This window comes from Coturnix japonica, chromosome 2, assembly GCF_054131305.1.
Source record: "Coturnix japonica strain WE chromosome 2, WE-NBRP24, whole genome shotgun sequence".
Classification (NCBI taxonomy): domain Eukaryota; kingdom Metazoa; phylum Chordata; class Aves; order Galliformes; family Phasianidae; genus Coturnix; species Coturnix japonica.
Genome location: NC_140664.1, coordinates 61666922 through 61684889, shown reverse-complemented (window position 1 = coordinate 61684889; position 17968 = coordinate 61666922). Strand labels below are relative to the sequence as shown.

Here is a 17968-nt window from a genome sequence, read left to right as displayed (position 1 = left end):
AGGAGGCTTCACGTTCTGCAGTGCAAGGCGTTGCACGTCCCTAAGTGGGAGCGGTGTGTAGCTCTGCTGGTGCTCCAGTGCCTGGAGATGATAGGTTATGGAGAGATCTGTGCAAAAAACAAACAAAAACCAAACCTAACAGTCGTTCTCCTTCATTTCCACTGAATGTTACACTGAAAGGAGAGGAGCTTCTGGGAAAGGAGCTATCAGTGCAATTAATAGTGATTATAACCGAACTCTTAATTGGAAATCCTGTTTCTTCTTTTTAGCCTGCTTACTCATTTGATGGCATGTACCTCAATATTTAGATTCTGGGAATTTGTGAGCATTCATAATAAATGGTGTAAGAACTATGTGATCTATAGGTCCTTGCTGCAGGGTTTCGTAGAATCATAGAATCACCAAGGTTGGAAAAGACCTAAAAGATCATCCAGTCCAACCGTTCACCTATTGCCAATAGCTCCCACTAAACCATGTCCCTCAACACAACATCCAGTCGTTCCTGTTAAGCTTTTTTTTTTTTTTTTTTCTTTACCCACTGACATTCAAGTGATAGAAGTTACAGGGATTAGCGGTGCTAATGATGTTTGTCTTTCCCAAAAAATATCCATAAAAATTTAAGTGATGTGCTCTTGCACAGAACAGTCCAAAAAGCCTCCAGACTCCTGAGTGAGAAGCCAGTTGTGGGGTTAAGTATGCTGTGTTACTAAATGGCGGACCATAGTCAGGTTTACTTCTCTAAACACAGTTGTGTTCTTAATCACCACTAAGCTATACGTGGGCATCCCTGCAAATATTTTAAGGGGTTTCACTGAAACAGGAGTGTTCTGTCCATGATGAGCCTTTACTCCTGTTAGATTTTGAGTGCAACTGACTTGGAGGTGCAACTTTCTCAAGCAGAGGATGTTCCAGCTTAGAACCTGATGTATTCCAGTCACCGAGAGTCACAAAGACTAATGTAGGTATGGTGTCTTGTTACATAAAAAGTTGTTGAGGCAAACATCTCGGCTAAGTGCCAACAGCATTGTTTGCCCTTCAGCTTCTCAACAGAAGATAAAATAATTGTATGAGGAGAAAATCATGTAGCTCTTTGATTGGGTTTGTTTGTTTTGCCAACCAGGAAAGTGTTATAGGATACGGTGGCCCTGAGAATAAGTTACTGATCACAAATATGGTGTGTTCTGGGCAGGGAGCTCCTCACCCCCTCAGGAGTGCTTACAGCCAAATTCCAGTAAACTCGTGGTACCTCCCAGCTATTGAAATTACTTTGCATCTAAATTGAAATGTGTTTTAAGTGAACAAGGCAGTTTGGTATGCTAGTGACAGTATTCTTATTAATATATTACAACCTGCCCACATCACACATTCAATTACTAGGTGGCTGTTTTAGGGTTCTTTCCTTTGTAATGAAGAATGGATGTGATGAAGCAAGAAAATAGAACAGTTGGTATAATTAGTGCAAATCCACTGGACATTCTGCAAAACATCATATGAATTTCTTAGGGAAGAAATTGCTGTATGTTGTTATTTTGTCTGTTGCAGAAAACCAGCTCAGGGTAGTTGTGAAATGTTATTGGTTAATTATGCAGTGTGAAGTGTCCAATTCTTGTAGATGTGAAGAGCTTCGAGTCCCTTAAACTAGAGGAAATATGGTTTGCAGACAGACCAGGGAACTGTTAAATCCTGCTTTGCTTCTTATCAACAAGTGGGAGCTGGAGCGAGCACCTACCAACCAAGGGTTTGGTGGTGGTCACTGCTGCGTGTCCATTCTTTTTGGATAGGCATGAATTCCCATATGCAAAGGGTTGGGCATGTAAGGCTGAGTCTTACGAGCTTTCCACAGCAGTGAAATCTGAAATTCCTACAAATAATAATTATTATTATAGTAAAATGGTTTAGGTGTGGAAGCAGGTGAGAAAGAAATGCAATATAAGCTAAGTAATGCTGCTCTAGAACAAACTGATGAGAGAGAATTGATTGCATATAGAGGGTGACTTAGTCATTATTGCTAATGTTTTGCTTAGGATTAGTTAGGCATCTTCAAAATTCCCAGCGCTTCTGGGGTGGTAGATGGGTATGCCATGCACAAAGGGGAAAGGTGGGAAAAAAAGGTGTGTAGGAGATGTTTGATAATGTAAAGAGTAATTATAATGAAAAACAGTTACTATAGAGAACTCAAAATAAGCTATGCTGTTATCAGTTTATGGCGGTAATACAGAGGGGAGCCAAGAATGCAAAAAAGGTAGCACAGATAGAGTGGGTTGTATAGTAACTCTGCAGTCGTTACTTAGTGGAATTGATGATACTTATTCTGTGATATTGGCTCCTTTGTTCAAATGATTATAGATTAAATTTCTATCTGTACAGCTCATTTAGTATATTGTATTTTTTCTCTAACAGGAAGTTTATTACCACATCATTTGATTTATCAGTGTGGGAGTGCTTGGTGCAGTGGCCCACACAATTTAATTGAAAAGAAGCATGTAAATACACTGTATGACCTAATGAGTATTTCTGGGAATTAAAGAATATGTGAATTTGCAAAGGAATTCGGCACCTGTGCTTAGTGGGTGTGTAGCAAGGACCCACCATTCATTCATGCCATGTTATATGTTTCATTTTACTCCAAATTGTTCTTGTCCTCTTCTGTGTCACTGTTAGACTCAGTCTTTAACTCTGATTCTTGTCTCCCACTGTCTGAGAATACTCATGTGTAACACCCACATGTAGGCAAGCAGAAATGTTTCTATCAACATTAAATACAGTGTGGTAAACATGGATATCTTCCAAACATGGAGGTCCTATTCAGAACAGTAAAAGGCATCTATGCACTATGTTGTCCTTTTGCTAGTTCTCCTCTTGAATGAAGCACAACTAGCAGCACAGAGGAAAGCTAACCTGGCATTTCAAGCCAGTACCAGTGTAGTCTGTTGTCCAGTGCAGCACAGTGTAGCTGTGCTCTCCTTAAAGGGCATTTGTTTGGCTGGAGGTAACAACTTCCACACCTTTCCCTGTGGAATTTATTTTAGACTTCAAAATGAAATAACCAGTACAGGCAGGAAAAAAGCATTACTGAGCAGTGCAATATGCTCAGTGCCCAGTGATGTCTGTCACACTGGCTTGTCAAGTCAAACACCCATGGAGAGTGTTTGAGATGATGGACATGAAGGCCGTTCTTGAAGCGTAGGTGGGAGAGGCTTATTTTATTCTTAACTATGTCAGTATTACTACAGGGGTCCAAATAAGCAAATTCAGGAACTGAATAAAAGCAATTTCTTTGTGGCCGAGCTTTTTTGGTAGGATAGTACTACATTAGAATTTTTTACACAGTTGACCACTTAATTCCACTTTTGCATATGACATACAAATTAAACTTCATTCCAAGCCCCAGGTCTCTTGGAATTTAAGAATAAATGCTTTAAATCACATGCTCTAACAATTGGTTTCTATAAGGTCAGAGTTTGTACATAACAATAGCTAACTTGAAAGATCATTGTAGTGCTTCAGTGACTGGATCTGTGTGATCATCACCAGTGGTTTGCTGGACCTTCTTGTACCTTAAATTCTGTGACTTTTACATTGATGAAATGAACACTAATTATTAAGTGTATAATACATGTTTGGTTTTTTTTTAACTAACATAATTCATGATGCAGAATCAGTGGTGCAGCACTAGTCTGTATGAGTCTGAACTGCTAAAGCCTCCTTTCTTCCTGCTCCTGTTGTGTACTTTTTTCCCAGCTGCTGATCAGGCATAATGGCCATGAGATTCCAGCTCATTCATACACACTGGAATTATGGTATATAATAACACAAAAAAACTTAGCCTAGGAAGAAAGCGTTACAGTCTGGACTTTGGGCATTCAGAATTTGAAAGAGAAGGTGCTTTTGGGCTTACTATCAGAAATGGATTTCTTTTAAGCAAGTTCACCTTTCTAAGATTATTAAAAAGTAAGCATTGCAGTGAAAAAAGATGGCTGCATATAATAACTTCAGTTGTGAAACTGTGTGGTCTGTGATGTTGTGGAGTACCAGAGAAGGAAGATGTGCACTGTGACTTGTCGAGGTGCATAAAATGATATTACTGAATTGTTTTCCCTTGTTAATTGAAGAGTGCAGTAAGAACAATAATAGGTTTAAGAACGCTGCTAGTCTGAATTACTACTTTGGTTTGTGTCATCGTTAATTTAGTTTTAAGTACTGTGCAACATAAGGAACCATTTTTAGAACAGTTCATTTAAAAATACAGTTGCTTTTATTTCAGGAATATTTTAAAAGTGCAAAGTTACCTAAATGATGTTTGTCAGCTGCAGTGCTCTTTCAGACAAGAACTTGTCTCACAGTTGTGGTTGTGTGCTGGAGCAGGAGCTGTTATTGACCTTTGGACTTGACAGAGTTCTAAAGCTTAATCCAAGTTACATCTCAGTCTTCTTGTTTAAATCTAAATATGTGATCTCTGCTATTTACTGTTCTGCTACTGCTGTGAAGATGGAAGAAACCTACTTTTAACCAGTACATCTTTAACATCTCTAAGGACACCCTATGCAGGCATTGCTAACCGATGTTTCCTGCATTCAGAACTGGGTGGGTTATGAGCTGTAGATGGATAATGTTCTCAGGGCCATAGGTGGTGATACACAAAGTATTTTACAAAAACTGTATGTGTATTACTGGTTTCCTGTCAGCCAGAAACTCTGAATGGGCATTTATGGTTATTAGCTTTACCTGTGGCTTTACAGTCACAATTACACTTTAAAAAATAACTTTGTGGGGCATTTACTGATCACCAGAATGCTGGTATTTCTTAGAAACTTTCTGTTCAGCTACCAGACATTGGGATGTGAACTATTTTATGAAATAATACAAATAGCTTGGGAGGGTCCTGTGGTTTTTGTTTTTGGTGGTGGCTTCTTTTGCTATGCTTTTGAGAAACTTTGCTAGCCTATTAACGTACTCGGTCTTCCCAGGTAGTTGTTGATTTGATGTATGTGGAACTTTGGTAGGAGGAAAGCGTATGTAACCATGTTCTGTTTTGTTGGTTTTTTTTTTAGGTTAACCAACATCTGTTTTATTTTCTGTTTTGTAAGTGTTGTGCTTAACAGCTCTAGGAGTCAAAGAGGGTGGAAGCATGAGATTATCCAGTGAAGAATCATGGAATTATAGAATTACTCAGGTTGGAAAAGACCTCAAAGATCATCAAGTCCAACTGCAGCCTAACCATAGTACCCTAACTCTAACAACTCTCTGCTAAATCATATCTCTGAGTTCCGCATCCAAACGGCTCTTAAACACATCCAGGGATGGTGACTCAACCACACCTCCCTGGGGAGCCTATTCCAGTGTTTAACTACCCTTTCTGTAAAGAAGTGTTTCCTGATGTCTATCCTAAACTTACCTTGACACAACTTGAGGCCCTCGTCCTGTCACCAGTGAGAAGAGACCTGCCCCGCTCTCACTGTAAGCTCCTTTCAGATACTGGAAGAGAGCAATAAGGTCTTCCCTCAGCCTCCTTTTCCTCAAACTAAACAGCCCCAGCTCTCTCAGCCTCTTCTCATAGGGCTGATTTTCCAAGACATCCTGTATAAGACATGCCAGTTAGAAATGAGGTCACATGTGCAGCATGCAACAGTTTGAGTATTTTGAAGAACACTGTAAAACTATATTAGTTTAAATGGTTTTGTAAAAACTAATTATTGGAGGAAAAACTGAAGGAGAAGCAATTTTGTAACCAAATGCTGGTTTTTGTGTTGCTTTGTGTTTGTTTGTTTTTTTAACAGAAATGTGAACAGTGATGTACAACATAATACAATAGCAAGAAGGCTATAGCTAACTCAGGCTGCTGTAGTTACTTTTGGATTTGTCAGCAATTTGAAGGAAAGAGTTTCAGGAAAGTTGTTTTTTCTCAACAGATTAAGGTCCTTCCTGCTGTCTGTTATCTGGCAACAACAGAAGTGAGTTTTAACAAAGGTAACTTTTCCAGACTTTATGCGGTATTCAGCCTGTGGATGTATTAAGGAGAAAGGCTATAGAGTTAGATTCTGACTCTGCAAATCTGACACTATTAGAAATTATTGGAGCTGAATTGAAAGCATGCCAAGTGATCAGCTAGAAGTAAGAAGTTTTTGTAAATAGGCAGTAGTGAAGGTTTTTCAGGCCAGGGGAAATCTTATATTACGCTATGCCGTAATGAAAGGATATTAGGTCACTTCTGACTGGAATTCAGAAGTTCAAGGAAATATATCTTGAACTTGGGCAGTGTTTAGTGTTGCAATGTGTGAAGAATTATTTCAGCTAAATGTAGATGAAGATACCAGATTTTACCATAGGCAGACTTCTCTAGTACTTCCCTGGAGAGACTGACCTTGAAAATAAGCTGGATATGCCTCTGACTACTACTGGAATGCCACTGTAGCTTTTATGTTTTGTGGCTGAGCAGAGGAAGAGAGACACACCTGAGACCCACATAGAGATGGTGGGTCTCTACCATCTTTACTGGTGACTTCTGTGTTTTCTTGAAGTGTGACTGCAAAACTAATTCTGCATTGGCACTTGGTATGGAAAGTGGCAAATTGATCTGAATATTTAAAACTTCATAATAAGTTCATGAACCAAAAGCTGCATTTCTAGTGACTGCATGTTTTGTGAAATGATAAATAGCCATTAAGCTGCCATGTGTCATACAACTGGCAAGCATATTATTGAAGTAAAAAGCAATTAGTTGTCAGTTGGGTTGTTTAAATTCACTGGATGGATTCTTGCTGACTTTTCAAATTATAGACCTAATAGTTGTAGAATAAACAATATTTATAATTGGAAGGGATCAGACTCCGTGGTGTTTCAACTTCATGCGTGCTGTATTAACATGCAGCATCAGGTCTGTAGCTGCTTGTGTATTTGAATCACCTGCTTGAAAGGTTAATTGCAAGTCCTTGTGTATTTGCAAACCAGTCTCAGTGAGTCACGCATATGAAATCCTTCTGCCATGAATAAAACAAAAATGATTCGGATTTTAGGAAGAGCAATTTGCACTGTGTAGAATGTTAACAGGAGAAGGAGAAGCTACTGAAGAAAATATGGCTGCAAAATTAATGCTTTTACAGTACTGTGAAAAAAGAATACGCATGTTTGTAAATGAGCGATACAATGTAACCAAGCCATGAAATGAGTGAGGTTACTTATTTTGCCAAGTCAGATTTCACTAATGAAATTTATTTACTACAGCTGAGGAGTAAAAGAAATTTCTTGAAATGCAAAATCCAAAATGTTCTTCATTTGTTAGGTTTGATTTGGCTGGTGTGTTTATGTGGCCTGCCTGTGGAGAGAGAACACTTGCCTATTCTTGTGAAGAGGAGATGAGAGTTTTAGTGCTATCTGCTTCTGTATGTCTGTTAGCAGTTATCTCTGTTTGGTCCTGTGCGCTTGGCGCTGTTTGTGTTGCAGCCTTTGCTGTGTGTTTGTACCTGCTGGATCACTTATTCCTGCATCCTCTGTTTCTAGAAGCCAAGTAATAAAAAAATGAAAGATTTCCAAGTAGGATATCTTGGTACTTGCGCTTTGCTCTTGTTATAACATTACTCAGCTAGGCAGTGACCATACAGAAGATCTCTGCCTCAAACACTGTGTTTGAAAGCTTAAACTTTTTCTTTGTGAAGAATTTCTTAAGTTTAAACAAGGCTTCTGTGTTCATTCTGTCTGCACTTATACTTTGAAAGAATTTAAGGATATCATGACACTATATGATTGGCTAATGTGGCAAAATAAGTTGTTTAGAAGAGAATAAATTCTCTGAGGTATTGACATCAGGGGTAGTCTCATTGCCAAGAGAGACACATACAGCACAGCCCAGATACATTTATGGCCTCTCCTCTATACATTACCTAGGTGTGCAGGCGCTGCCTTCCATGAGGAAACTTGTTTCTTGCAGGTGCCATTTGTTTCAAGACTTTTCTGTATCAAGTTTACTTTTATGCCTAGAGAGCAGTGAAATTGTTTGGCTGGAGCATCATTCTTAGTAAGTGGGGATCTCACGTTATTCTTTTTGACCTTAAGAAAAAGCTGTACTGAGATTTGCCTTTTTCTAGAAAATGAACATCTGATGTTCTGAACTTCTGGATAGAGTACTGGATTGTTAACAATAAATGTGATACTTACGTTAGGGAAAACGTTTATTTATGGATTTGTACTAGAAAAACCATATTTTTCAAATACATCTTTTGGAAGCTTTCTTCAGACTTTGTTTAAACACACTTTACTTTGTCAAGTCAAGCCAAGATGCTTGCATTTAAATCTTTCTTAAATACCTTTCAGTATCTATTGAATATAAGTGTACTAGGACAAAAAAGGCACACTGTTGTGATGTGAGATTTCTTTTGAAATTTGGTTGAGATAGAAAAGCTTTTTAAAAAAAAAGAATACTGAACGTGCTGTGAGCAACTTCTTGAAGCAGAGCTCTTTAACTGCTTTTAAAAGTGTAATGCTGAGGCTCATGCTGCAAATTCTGGCATAGTGCCTTCTGGAGAACTCCATTTTTGCTTTCCAGAATAGCTGAAAAGCAGCAGCTCTTTGCAAGTGTGTATGGTGCCTGACTTCTCCCAGTCAGAAATCTTGGCTTTCTAACACACCTTATTGCACCTGAAATACAGGGTGAAAATACCTCTGGCTAGTATTATGTGGGTGACACTAGTTGAACAATGCCCATAAAGTATTTCCCTTGATTGGCCTTCAGTTGTTGATTCTGTTACTAAAATTCATTCATGTAGACTATGCCTTATCACTTAGGCTTATCTGAAGAGGGGAAAAGGTGTCTTTATTCTCTTGTCAAAATGCTGAGTACAATTAAATATTAGCAGCTGTTCTACATAGCATCTCCTATGACTGAGAATTGACTTCTATTGAGATACTTAATAACAAGTATTTGGTGTGGGAAGCTGCTTCTGTTTATGTCCTCCTCTTCAGTTCTGTGCTTTCCTTCCTCTGTAGTTTTAGCTTGTGCTAGAAAATCTAGTGGATCATCTTTCCTGGATTACTTTGCTAGTTCTCTGACTCTAGTTACGGGTAGGTGTGACAGACTGGTTAGTGAACTGGCTGTTCAGTCTTGTACCATGACTGCTGTACCATGACAGTTATTGCTCTTCTTGTGGCTAATTAAATTATATCAGAACAAATACCTTCAGTTAATACTATAGATTAAATGCCTAAATGTGTGGGTTTGTATTGCCCAGGTAGCTAATTGTATCAGAAACTGTTGCAGGGAAGTGATCCTCCACCTATACTCAGCCCTGTGAGGCTGCACCTGGAGTACTGAGTTCACTTTCAGGTCCCTCACTACGGGAAAGACATTGAGGCTCTGGAATGTATGCAGAGAAGGGAAATAAAACTGGTGAGGGGTCTGGAGCACAGGTCTTATGAGGAGCAGCTGAGGGGGCTGGGATTGTTCAGTCTGGAGAAGAGGAGGCTCAGGGGAGACCTTGTTCATTTTCAGTGCTTTGGAAGGTTTACAATTTTGAGACTTCGATTGTGTTCCAGAGTGTTTCTGCTGTTCAATTCACGAAGGCTGAAAAACCTTGTGCTTGTTCCAGATTGGTTTCAATAAATGTTTGTGGAGATGCCTCCTCATAAATCTAGTTGGAGGATGCCTAGAGGGTTTTCGAGAACCAAATGCTGAAATTACTGAATGTGGTATGCATATCTAGTCTCATTGTAGAAGCTGCTGCTTAATTCCCAGCTGTACCCAGAAGCTGGCACCAAGGCCCAGTGTGGGCCTTGGCTGCAGCAAGGCTGTGAGCTTGGTCACTGCTTGCTTGTGACTGAGTGACTTCTTGGAGGGATCTCCATGCTTGCGGTGGTACCTTAAGAGCATAGTGCTGCTGGCATGTGGGGGGGCACTGTTATCTATAGCAGCATTGAATAATTTTTAAAATGGATTGTGCCTCAGTTACTTGATGAGGAGTTGACAATGATGAGGTTGACTCTTCTCTTTTCAGTGTCTGAGTATAGTTGTAGTTCTAAGTACCCATATTGGGAAGCTGGGAAATGCAGTTTTCTTACCCGAGGATATTTTCTACCGCTGAGAGATTGATCTGAACAGATTTCTGTTCTTTACTTTTCTTAGTAGATGTATAGGCAACTCAGTATGTTTGTTTTATGGGTGTGGGGGAGATACATGCCTCTCACAGTGTGCATTAGGCAGCTTTGGAAAGTAGGCTTCTTACTGGAACTTGAAGATGATTTGACTAATTGTTGAAGTCATGGGAAACCAAAACCCAATTCTCAGTTTGGGACAAAGGATTATTTTCAAGAGAAAGTACTTACTGCAGCAGTATTTTGAACTTGTTCTGAGGTGCGGGTTCAGAATACCTGTTTTGTTTGTTTGGTTTTTTTTTTGTTGTTGTTTTGTTTTTTCTTTTTTGGGTTTTTTTTTGTTTGTTTTTTGTTTTTGTCTAATGAGGCCAGCACTTCCCATGGTTTGATAGAAAATTTGAGTTTAATTTTCTCTTTCTTTAATTTAATGCTAAGAGTTTGTATCGGTGATTTAATTTTTGAAGTATTTGTTCTACCTTAATACAATAATGATGTTACTTTATGCTGAGCTTGACATGTTGCGTGTTTAAACTGCAGTAAAAACACAAGTCAAACTTGAGACATGGGGTTTTGCTTATTAGGGTAATGCTGATCTAACCTAAAAAGACTGCGTACTCTCCAGTTCTTAAAACAGCTGGCATTGTGCTACATCGTCATGTATCTTGTCTGTTCCTAGGTCATGGGGTGTTTCTGCTGATCTGGTTTGAATATTATAATTGCAACCAGCTGTTGGGAGGGATGACTGACTGGGCTCTGTTTGCCTGGATTTGCCTCCTTCCTTTTCCAGGAACGTTTTTGTTGCAGGAATATCTCAGTCATTCCTGAGCTGTCTTCCAGATAGTCTGCATCTAGTACACTAGTCTGTGCTGATCATTTTGACACGTGCATTCTGAAGCGCGGTTTTGCTGTTAACCAAACTGAAGCTGCTGGACTCAATAAGAAATGAAGTAACTCTCGATGAAACCACGATATTTTAGTAATGAATAAGACTATATTTTTTGTAGTCCCTGGGGAAATGAAATGCATTCTCTGCTCTATCTTTGCTTTTCTGCTTTTTCTTCAGATTGTTGAACTTTTGTTACCTGTAGGTCATATGAAACAGCAGATTTGTGAGTCGCTTTGCGGGAGAATTTGAGAAACTAGACAACATTAAAATTTACTTTAGGACTGGGGTGTTAGTCAATTTTCACTTCAGAATGAAATAAAGAAGTTGCAGCTGATGTTTCTGGTGTGATAGTTTAAGCTTAAAGCACATAATAACATAGGTCTTAGTTTAAAGAAGATAAGCTAGTTCAGAAGATCTTAGGTTTCTATTATTATTGTTCAGTAAGCAACTGGTAAAACGTTTTGCCTTTTGGGAGGTATTCCATTCAAAGCATACTAATTGTAGTTCTTAGTATTATACCGATAGCTCATGTATCTCAGTGAGATTCCTCCAGATTTATAAAATTCTAATGTACTAAATGGAAAAACAACAGAATCAGATGCTGTGATATGTAAGTTGTAATTGATGCTCTCTATATGAAAGAGTCCTGCGGGAAAAAAATTGCTCATCATGGAAGTGAGTGGGTAATAAAGTTAATGTTACCATCTTGCAAATCTTTACATAATTTTCCATTAAGTAAGAGAACAGAAGCAAAGGAATTGGAGTTCAGTTTTGATGTCATAGCATTATGGAGGCTATAAAAATACTACTAATAATAAACTGTCTTGTAATTGAAGGAAGATATCACTATCCTTTCTTATTAAGTAGAATCTACTATGCTAACTGTACCGATTATCTTTAAAAACAAAGCTGTGTTTAACCAGTCTTCACACAAATGCCTGCAGCAAATGAAAGTTCTCCTGTGAAGGACAATTGCATTTTCACAAAGCCTGCATTCAGCCTTATGTATAGCACTGCAGAAAATGCCAGCTGAATTTGTGCCTGTGATGACGTGACTTAGTGTAATGTTTCTCCTTCCCTGGTGTGCTCTCACTGAGGTTGCGTTTATGAGACTCTAGAGGGATCAAAAATGGACAGCATAACTTTTTGACCCCTTTTAGTCAGTTTCTCTTGAAAATAAGGCTAAGTTATACGATCTATTCTTCCTTAATTTTTGGATTGTGGGCAGATGTCAGGTACATTCTGAAAGGAGTAGGTGCCTTGGATCTGATTGTTCATTAAGTTTGCCAAATATTTGCTGCTAGCTAAAGAGAAATCTGTATCAGTTGTGCTTCTGAAGGAAAAGATGCAATGTAAGCTGGACATCCATTGCTTTGTTTAAGCTGGTATACAGTTGGCCGTGTTTTCACATCTGTAACAGTGCTTTGGTTAGTTGTTTTCGAGGTGTTATTCTGTAAGAACTAATTTACAAAGATATCTGTCTGTAAAACATTGTCCCTAGAGATGAAGGCCTCTCTTTTTACTGGTACCTGGTTGGCTTACTTGCCCTTGTGAATCTGGATAGCTGCTCCATGCTTGAAGACTTTACACAAGAGTTAATATGATGCAAATATATTTGACTTCATGGTTCAAGTCCCTCCTCTCTCCTGTTTGTTCCTCTGGTGGGTGAAGCTGAATGCCATATTTAGATCCAGTGGTATTTCTTGAACAGAAGGCCTACTGTGCAAGGTGTGCAGCTGTGGGAGAGTTAGCATTACTACAGGTAGCTGCTAGTCTCTCAAGAGAGCTAGTGATTTTACACATCCAGCTACAAGTTCCTTTTGCTATGCAGAGTGATCTTTTTCTCCATACTCTTCATCCTCTTGAGTAGATTTCTACAGCTGGACTGTTGTGGCTGGTGCTAACAGGAATTCTAGTTAGTTCTACAGTTCCTCTGATGTAATCTAAGCACACCCTAACCTGGCTCCACATAAATGATCCTGGCTCCAGCTGGAAGTCTGCCATTAGATAGAGATCAGAACTGGGGTGCGCACTTATTTTCAGGCAGATAATGAGCAGCTCTAGGGGTTTGCAGAACTTCAGCTGAGCAGCCACTGAGATGTGTTTGTGCATTTCTTTGCTCAAACATGTTGTAAAGGGCAGTTTCCTAGGAGCTTATCTACAGCATAGGTGAGGAGGGATCCATAGCATGGTGGTTAGGCAGCTCTCACCCTTCAAGTGGAGATATGGGAGTACACTGTTGAGCCAGTTAAGCTTTCACTTCTCTTGTGACTTGTTAGACTACACGAAGAACTGTTTAAAAATAAACTGGTGTATCTCATCAGCTTTATTGCTGGAGTGGGGATTACCAGAGGGTGTGGTAAAAAGCTGACCTGTGTCATAACATGGGGCTCTACTGCAGGGTGAGCCTGTTCATCTTCAGAGCTCAAAAACATTTTGTATTGTTAAGATGGAGAAAATAAATGTCAGTACAACAAAGTATGAACGTGTACTGTTTTGAGCATTCTTACCATGCTCTGCCAGTTTTATCATAAAGTAGGACAACTAAGAAAACAGATATGAACAAAACTTACAAAACTTGTAAGATATGAACAAAACTTGGAAAACAGATATGAACAAAAAAAAAAAGGCTGTGTGAATTAAGGATAGGAAAATTTTCTTTGCATGAAACATCTTGCATACTTCAGTATTAAAATTGAAATGTATGTTCCACTTTGCTTTAAAAGGCATACTGAAAAAGGTAAAAGTATGTGGCAGTAACATCACTTTTGAGGTCTGTATTCTCTCAAGTGCAGTCTCTCTGGATTGAATGTCACTTGCACAGAATCTTGCTCAGTTTGTAGCTTATTTCCTGGTCTTTTCTACTTTCCCATTCAGCAGGCCTGAATTTGCTAATCTTCTGTGTTGGATTGTGAAGAACTTGAAAGCAAACTGACCTCACTGAGCCTCCTCCCACTACAAAGGGACAGAGTATTGATGACAAGCTTATCTTTCAGAACTGAGATGTAGTAGCATGAAGTTTAGCTATCATTGATATCCTACTGGAATGCTGTTCACTGATGGTTATTGGTGACTTGATGACTCAGGATACTGCTTTGACTGGTTGGGTTGGTTTGTTTGTTTTTAATTCTGAGTTTTCCTTTGTCTCTTATGCTTCTTTGGAAAGATGCTATTGGGGCTTCTGAAAATGATTGTCTGCCAGAAGATCTTGAACATTTAGTGGAGAGGAGCGTGATCACTAACTTGACTGTTTATAAAGATCTTTCTGTTTTGAAATCAGTTTGTCAGCTGGACAAAGAACAACAAGTAGCAGCTAATTGTATGCTGGAATCCTATTAGCTGAGTTGGAGCTTCTGGTAGAATAGGAGTATTCCCATTCGTCAGTCTACCTAAAGATTATACACATCTGACAGCAGTCCTGCTGAATTCATTTGAATTTCCTGCACTATTGATGTTCTTGTGGAAGAATACTGTGCTTTGCTGCTCGGTAAAATTAGTGTGGCCATACCTGTGTATACTGTGCTTCAGTATTTGTGCATCCAGGAGTATTTATTGTAATGTAAGCTTGTCATAATTAGCTGTTGTTGGTTGCTGATTGGAATTCAGAGGAATGCTTTTATGTAGTATTTGAATGAAATGCATGTTAGTAAAAAGTAAGCACAACTTTCAATATACGTTCTTTTCTCTCTAGAGAAAAATACAAAACCAAAATGTAGTTCAAAATGCGGTGCAGTAGGTTGAAAATGTACACAGCTTGGAGTTATTTTCATGTTCTCATTCTTCCTTTTGAGTAAAAAGAAAGCGGTGGTTCTTTTTAAGCTTCAGTGACCAAAACCCAAATTTGTTTTGTTCTTGTGCTCCTGTTTTGTTTCCTATTTAAAAAAGAAAGTGTAATGTGACATTAGTTATGTTTCTCTGCTATGTGTCTGTAATTAGTGCAGCAGCTTACTTGTGCTCATTTCACTTACATAACCCTTTTGGAAAAAACATTTTAAGCCATTTAATATTCAGTTGCGTTTTCAGAGTTCTTTTGACAGCATAATAGGTAGTGTTGTTGTTGTGATCCAGAGTTCTTCATGTAGATTTCTTCTTCCTTCTATATTTATTTTTTTAATTCCAGGACGGATTGGTTCAGTTTTTAATGATGTTTCAGTCAGCATGCTTTTATATGTAAGTACCTCACTGCTAATAAAAGCATGTCCTCAGCTAAGGACTTCGGTATAAGTTTTCATGAAATGGTTCTTCTTGATGTTCCAGTTGTTTAATTTGCACACAACGGTGATTCACAATGCAGGAGAATGTAATTTTAGTGTGAGGTTGTCAGAAGATCATGATGAGTAAAGGTATCTTGTTCCTGTGCTATATTATTATCTGATAGTTCTGTGTATAACCAAACTGTGGTGTCATGTGAGGTCTTTCTGAGCTTCCTTGTCAACAAAGTTCTATTTCGTTCTTATTGCTGTTGTAGATGTGTTGTGTATTTACATCCTCTGTAATACAGAAGTCACTTTGCATTTTGGACATCAGAGGTTTTGACCTTAATCTCCGGAGGAAGGGGATTCTGGAGAGAATTTAATCGTCCTTGTAAATCTGTGCAGTGACTGTCCTGTGTTTTTAGGACAGAATGTTTTGTCTTCCTTTAAATACAAATACGATGATACTATTATTCGGATAGGTAAGGAATGAAAGTAAGGTGTGGGATGAGAACAGTAGGGGTTCTGCTAAGAACCATGTGATTTTAAAAATCACTGAAATTTAGTGGGATTATTTTTTGTATATGTGCAACTGCACATTAGAGTGTGTGTGGGAATGAACTGCCACAGAGCCCTTTAATATTGATGAGATACAGAGATTTGTGTTTGATCATGCAGTTGTGGGACTAGAACAGCTATTCTAGTATGTTGGGTAACTGTGTTTGTAGTCTACAAAGACAAGTTGAATCTTTGCACTCTGCCTAAACTAGATTATTCTTTCAGTTCCTGATCTGCTGAAACAGGTTATTTTTAGGCTGTAAGTGACACACTTGCCTGGTTTTCTCTGAAAAAGTGCACAAACCAATCCTTGTTGATGCTACTGTTGTCCTAGTGCCTGTTATTTAATCTGGACATTCCTTCAAATGTCTGGGTTTTTTCCCTGCAGCTGTAATATCTCATGCTTTCTTGTGTTGACTCACTGTGGTTTCCTTTTTTCATTTGTTTCTTAGTAAACTAACAAGAATTCCAGACAAATGCCATGTCTCTAAAAGAAAGCATTACGTACCAAAATGTAAATCTTTTCCCCTAATTGCTGTTGGATGCTGTGAACCTGCCTGTGCCCTTTGCAGGTGATGATGGCTTTCTTGGCTTGTGCCACCAGGAAAAAAAAAAAAAAAAAAAAGAGCTTGTTATAATTTATGTAATGATTTCTAGTAAAAGGTGGTTTTCAGTGAAGGTAACAGAACTAAAACCTAAACATCTCTAAATCTGAGATATACAGGTGTGTGGGAAACTGTTGATCACAGCCTGAACTTCTGATTGATCACGTGAGGCAAGCAATGAGTCAGCTGCAGGAGCCCAGGTGAAGGTAATTCAGCTGTGCTACTGGCAGGGGTGGAGCTTGGCTCCACCTCTCCCAGATGTCATTTAAGGGCTGACTGCCACTAAGGCAGGTTCTCTGGAGATTGCTCCTTTGTGGAGTTTGCTGCAAACCTTCGACATTGGTGAGCATTTATAGATTATCTTTCCACTGTAATAGTCTTTCTTAACCAAACATCTGTTTAACCTTTGTTTACCTTTGTTTACCTATTAATTGTACAGCAGGGATCTGAAATGAATGCATTTTAAACAGTGCGTGTGGGAGGGAGAAAACTAATAAAGCAATATTTTTTCTTCTAGGTTTTCATTTTATACCTGTGAATTTTCTGTAATCCAAAGATGGCAGCAAATAAGCCTAAAGGGCAGAATTCGCTGGCTTTACATAAAGTCATCATGGTTGGAAGTGGTGGTGTAGGAAAATCTGCCTTAACGCTTCAGTTTATGTATGATGAGGTGAGAATGTACAATATGAATTATCCCATGTGATGTCTACTCTATAGTGTTACTTAAGCACTAATTGATAATGGTTATTTTCTGAAAAGGTCTAAATGTATATCATATACAAATGCCAACTATTAAATTGAGCGTAAATATTTTTTGCACTGATGCAGGCTGCCCAGAGTGTGGATACCTCATCCCTGGAAGTGTTCAAGGCAGGGTTGAATGGGACCATGGGCAACCTAGTTTACTGGGGGGGGCGTCTCTGAGCGCTCAGCATGGGCAGAGTTTGAAGTCCCATCCAACCCAAACTGTTATGTGACTTTGAAATTCTGAGTTTTCTTTGTTAGAGAAACCTGTAAATGTATGAATATGCCTTCCCCCCCCCCCCCCCCCCCCCCCTTCAAATTTTTAGGCTATTAGTAGTTTTATAATTTGCTCCCTTACAATATATTTTCACATTGGTTGCTAGACCTGATAAGTACTAAAACTCAAAGCTTCTTCACTTAAGTAAGTTGCTTGATGCCTGAGATGTGACTTTTTTCCTTTTCTTTTTTTTTTATGTTGCTGTTGGAGAAAGAAAAAAAAATAAAAAAATCTTGTTTTCTTACTTTTTTTTTTTGTCAGTGAAAGTAATTCTTTTTGACTAAGAAATGGAAGTTATGCCTTCAGTGTGCCTTACAAAATTGATACTAAATATACTCAGTCAGAACTGCCTGATAGCATAATGAAATGCAGCCAGGTGCTGTGCTTAACTGAAAGTAGACATTAAGTGCGTGGCCATTAACGTTTTGCAGTTGCTTCTAAAATTTCCTTGTAATGGCTGAAGAAAGCAAAATCCTGTAAATTGTTCGAGCTGATGGAGAGCCTGCTTTAGCTATGTTGAATAACTTGAGTATTTCATGTAACCTAAATACATAGGCTTATTTATTCATTACTGTAACCATAACAAATGTTTGTTATATCCTTATGTGAAAATAATGCATTTGCC

At 38.6% G+C, this 17968-nt stretch overlaps 1 protein-coding gene across 4 annotated transcripts in view; it reads left to right on the top strand.

The window, feature by feature from the left end:
- The window catches only part of RALA (RAS like proto-oncogene A), a 28370-nt gene that overhangs the window by 789 nt on the left and 9613 nt on the right, over window positions 1–17968 (top strand). For 2 of the 4 annotated variants that reach the window (XM_015855005.3, XM_015855008.2), the window contains exon 2: window positions 16840–16992. In XM_015855005.3, coding sequence (XP_015710491.1) covers window positions 16879–16992 — 114 coding nt within the window. In that variant the 5' untranslated portion in view covers window positions 16840–16878. Of the gene's footprint in view, window positions 1–5909; window positions 5968–16839; window positions 16993–17968 lie in introns of all 4 variants that reach the window. The other 2 variants (XM_085537640.1, XM_085537639.1) reach the window with 2 other exon arrangements.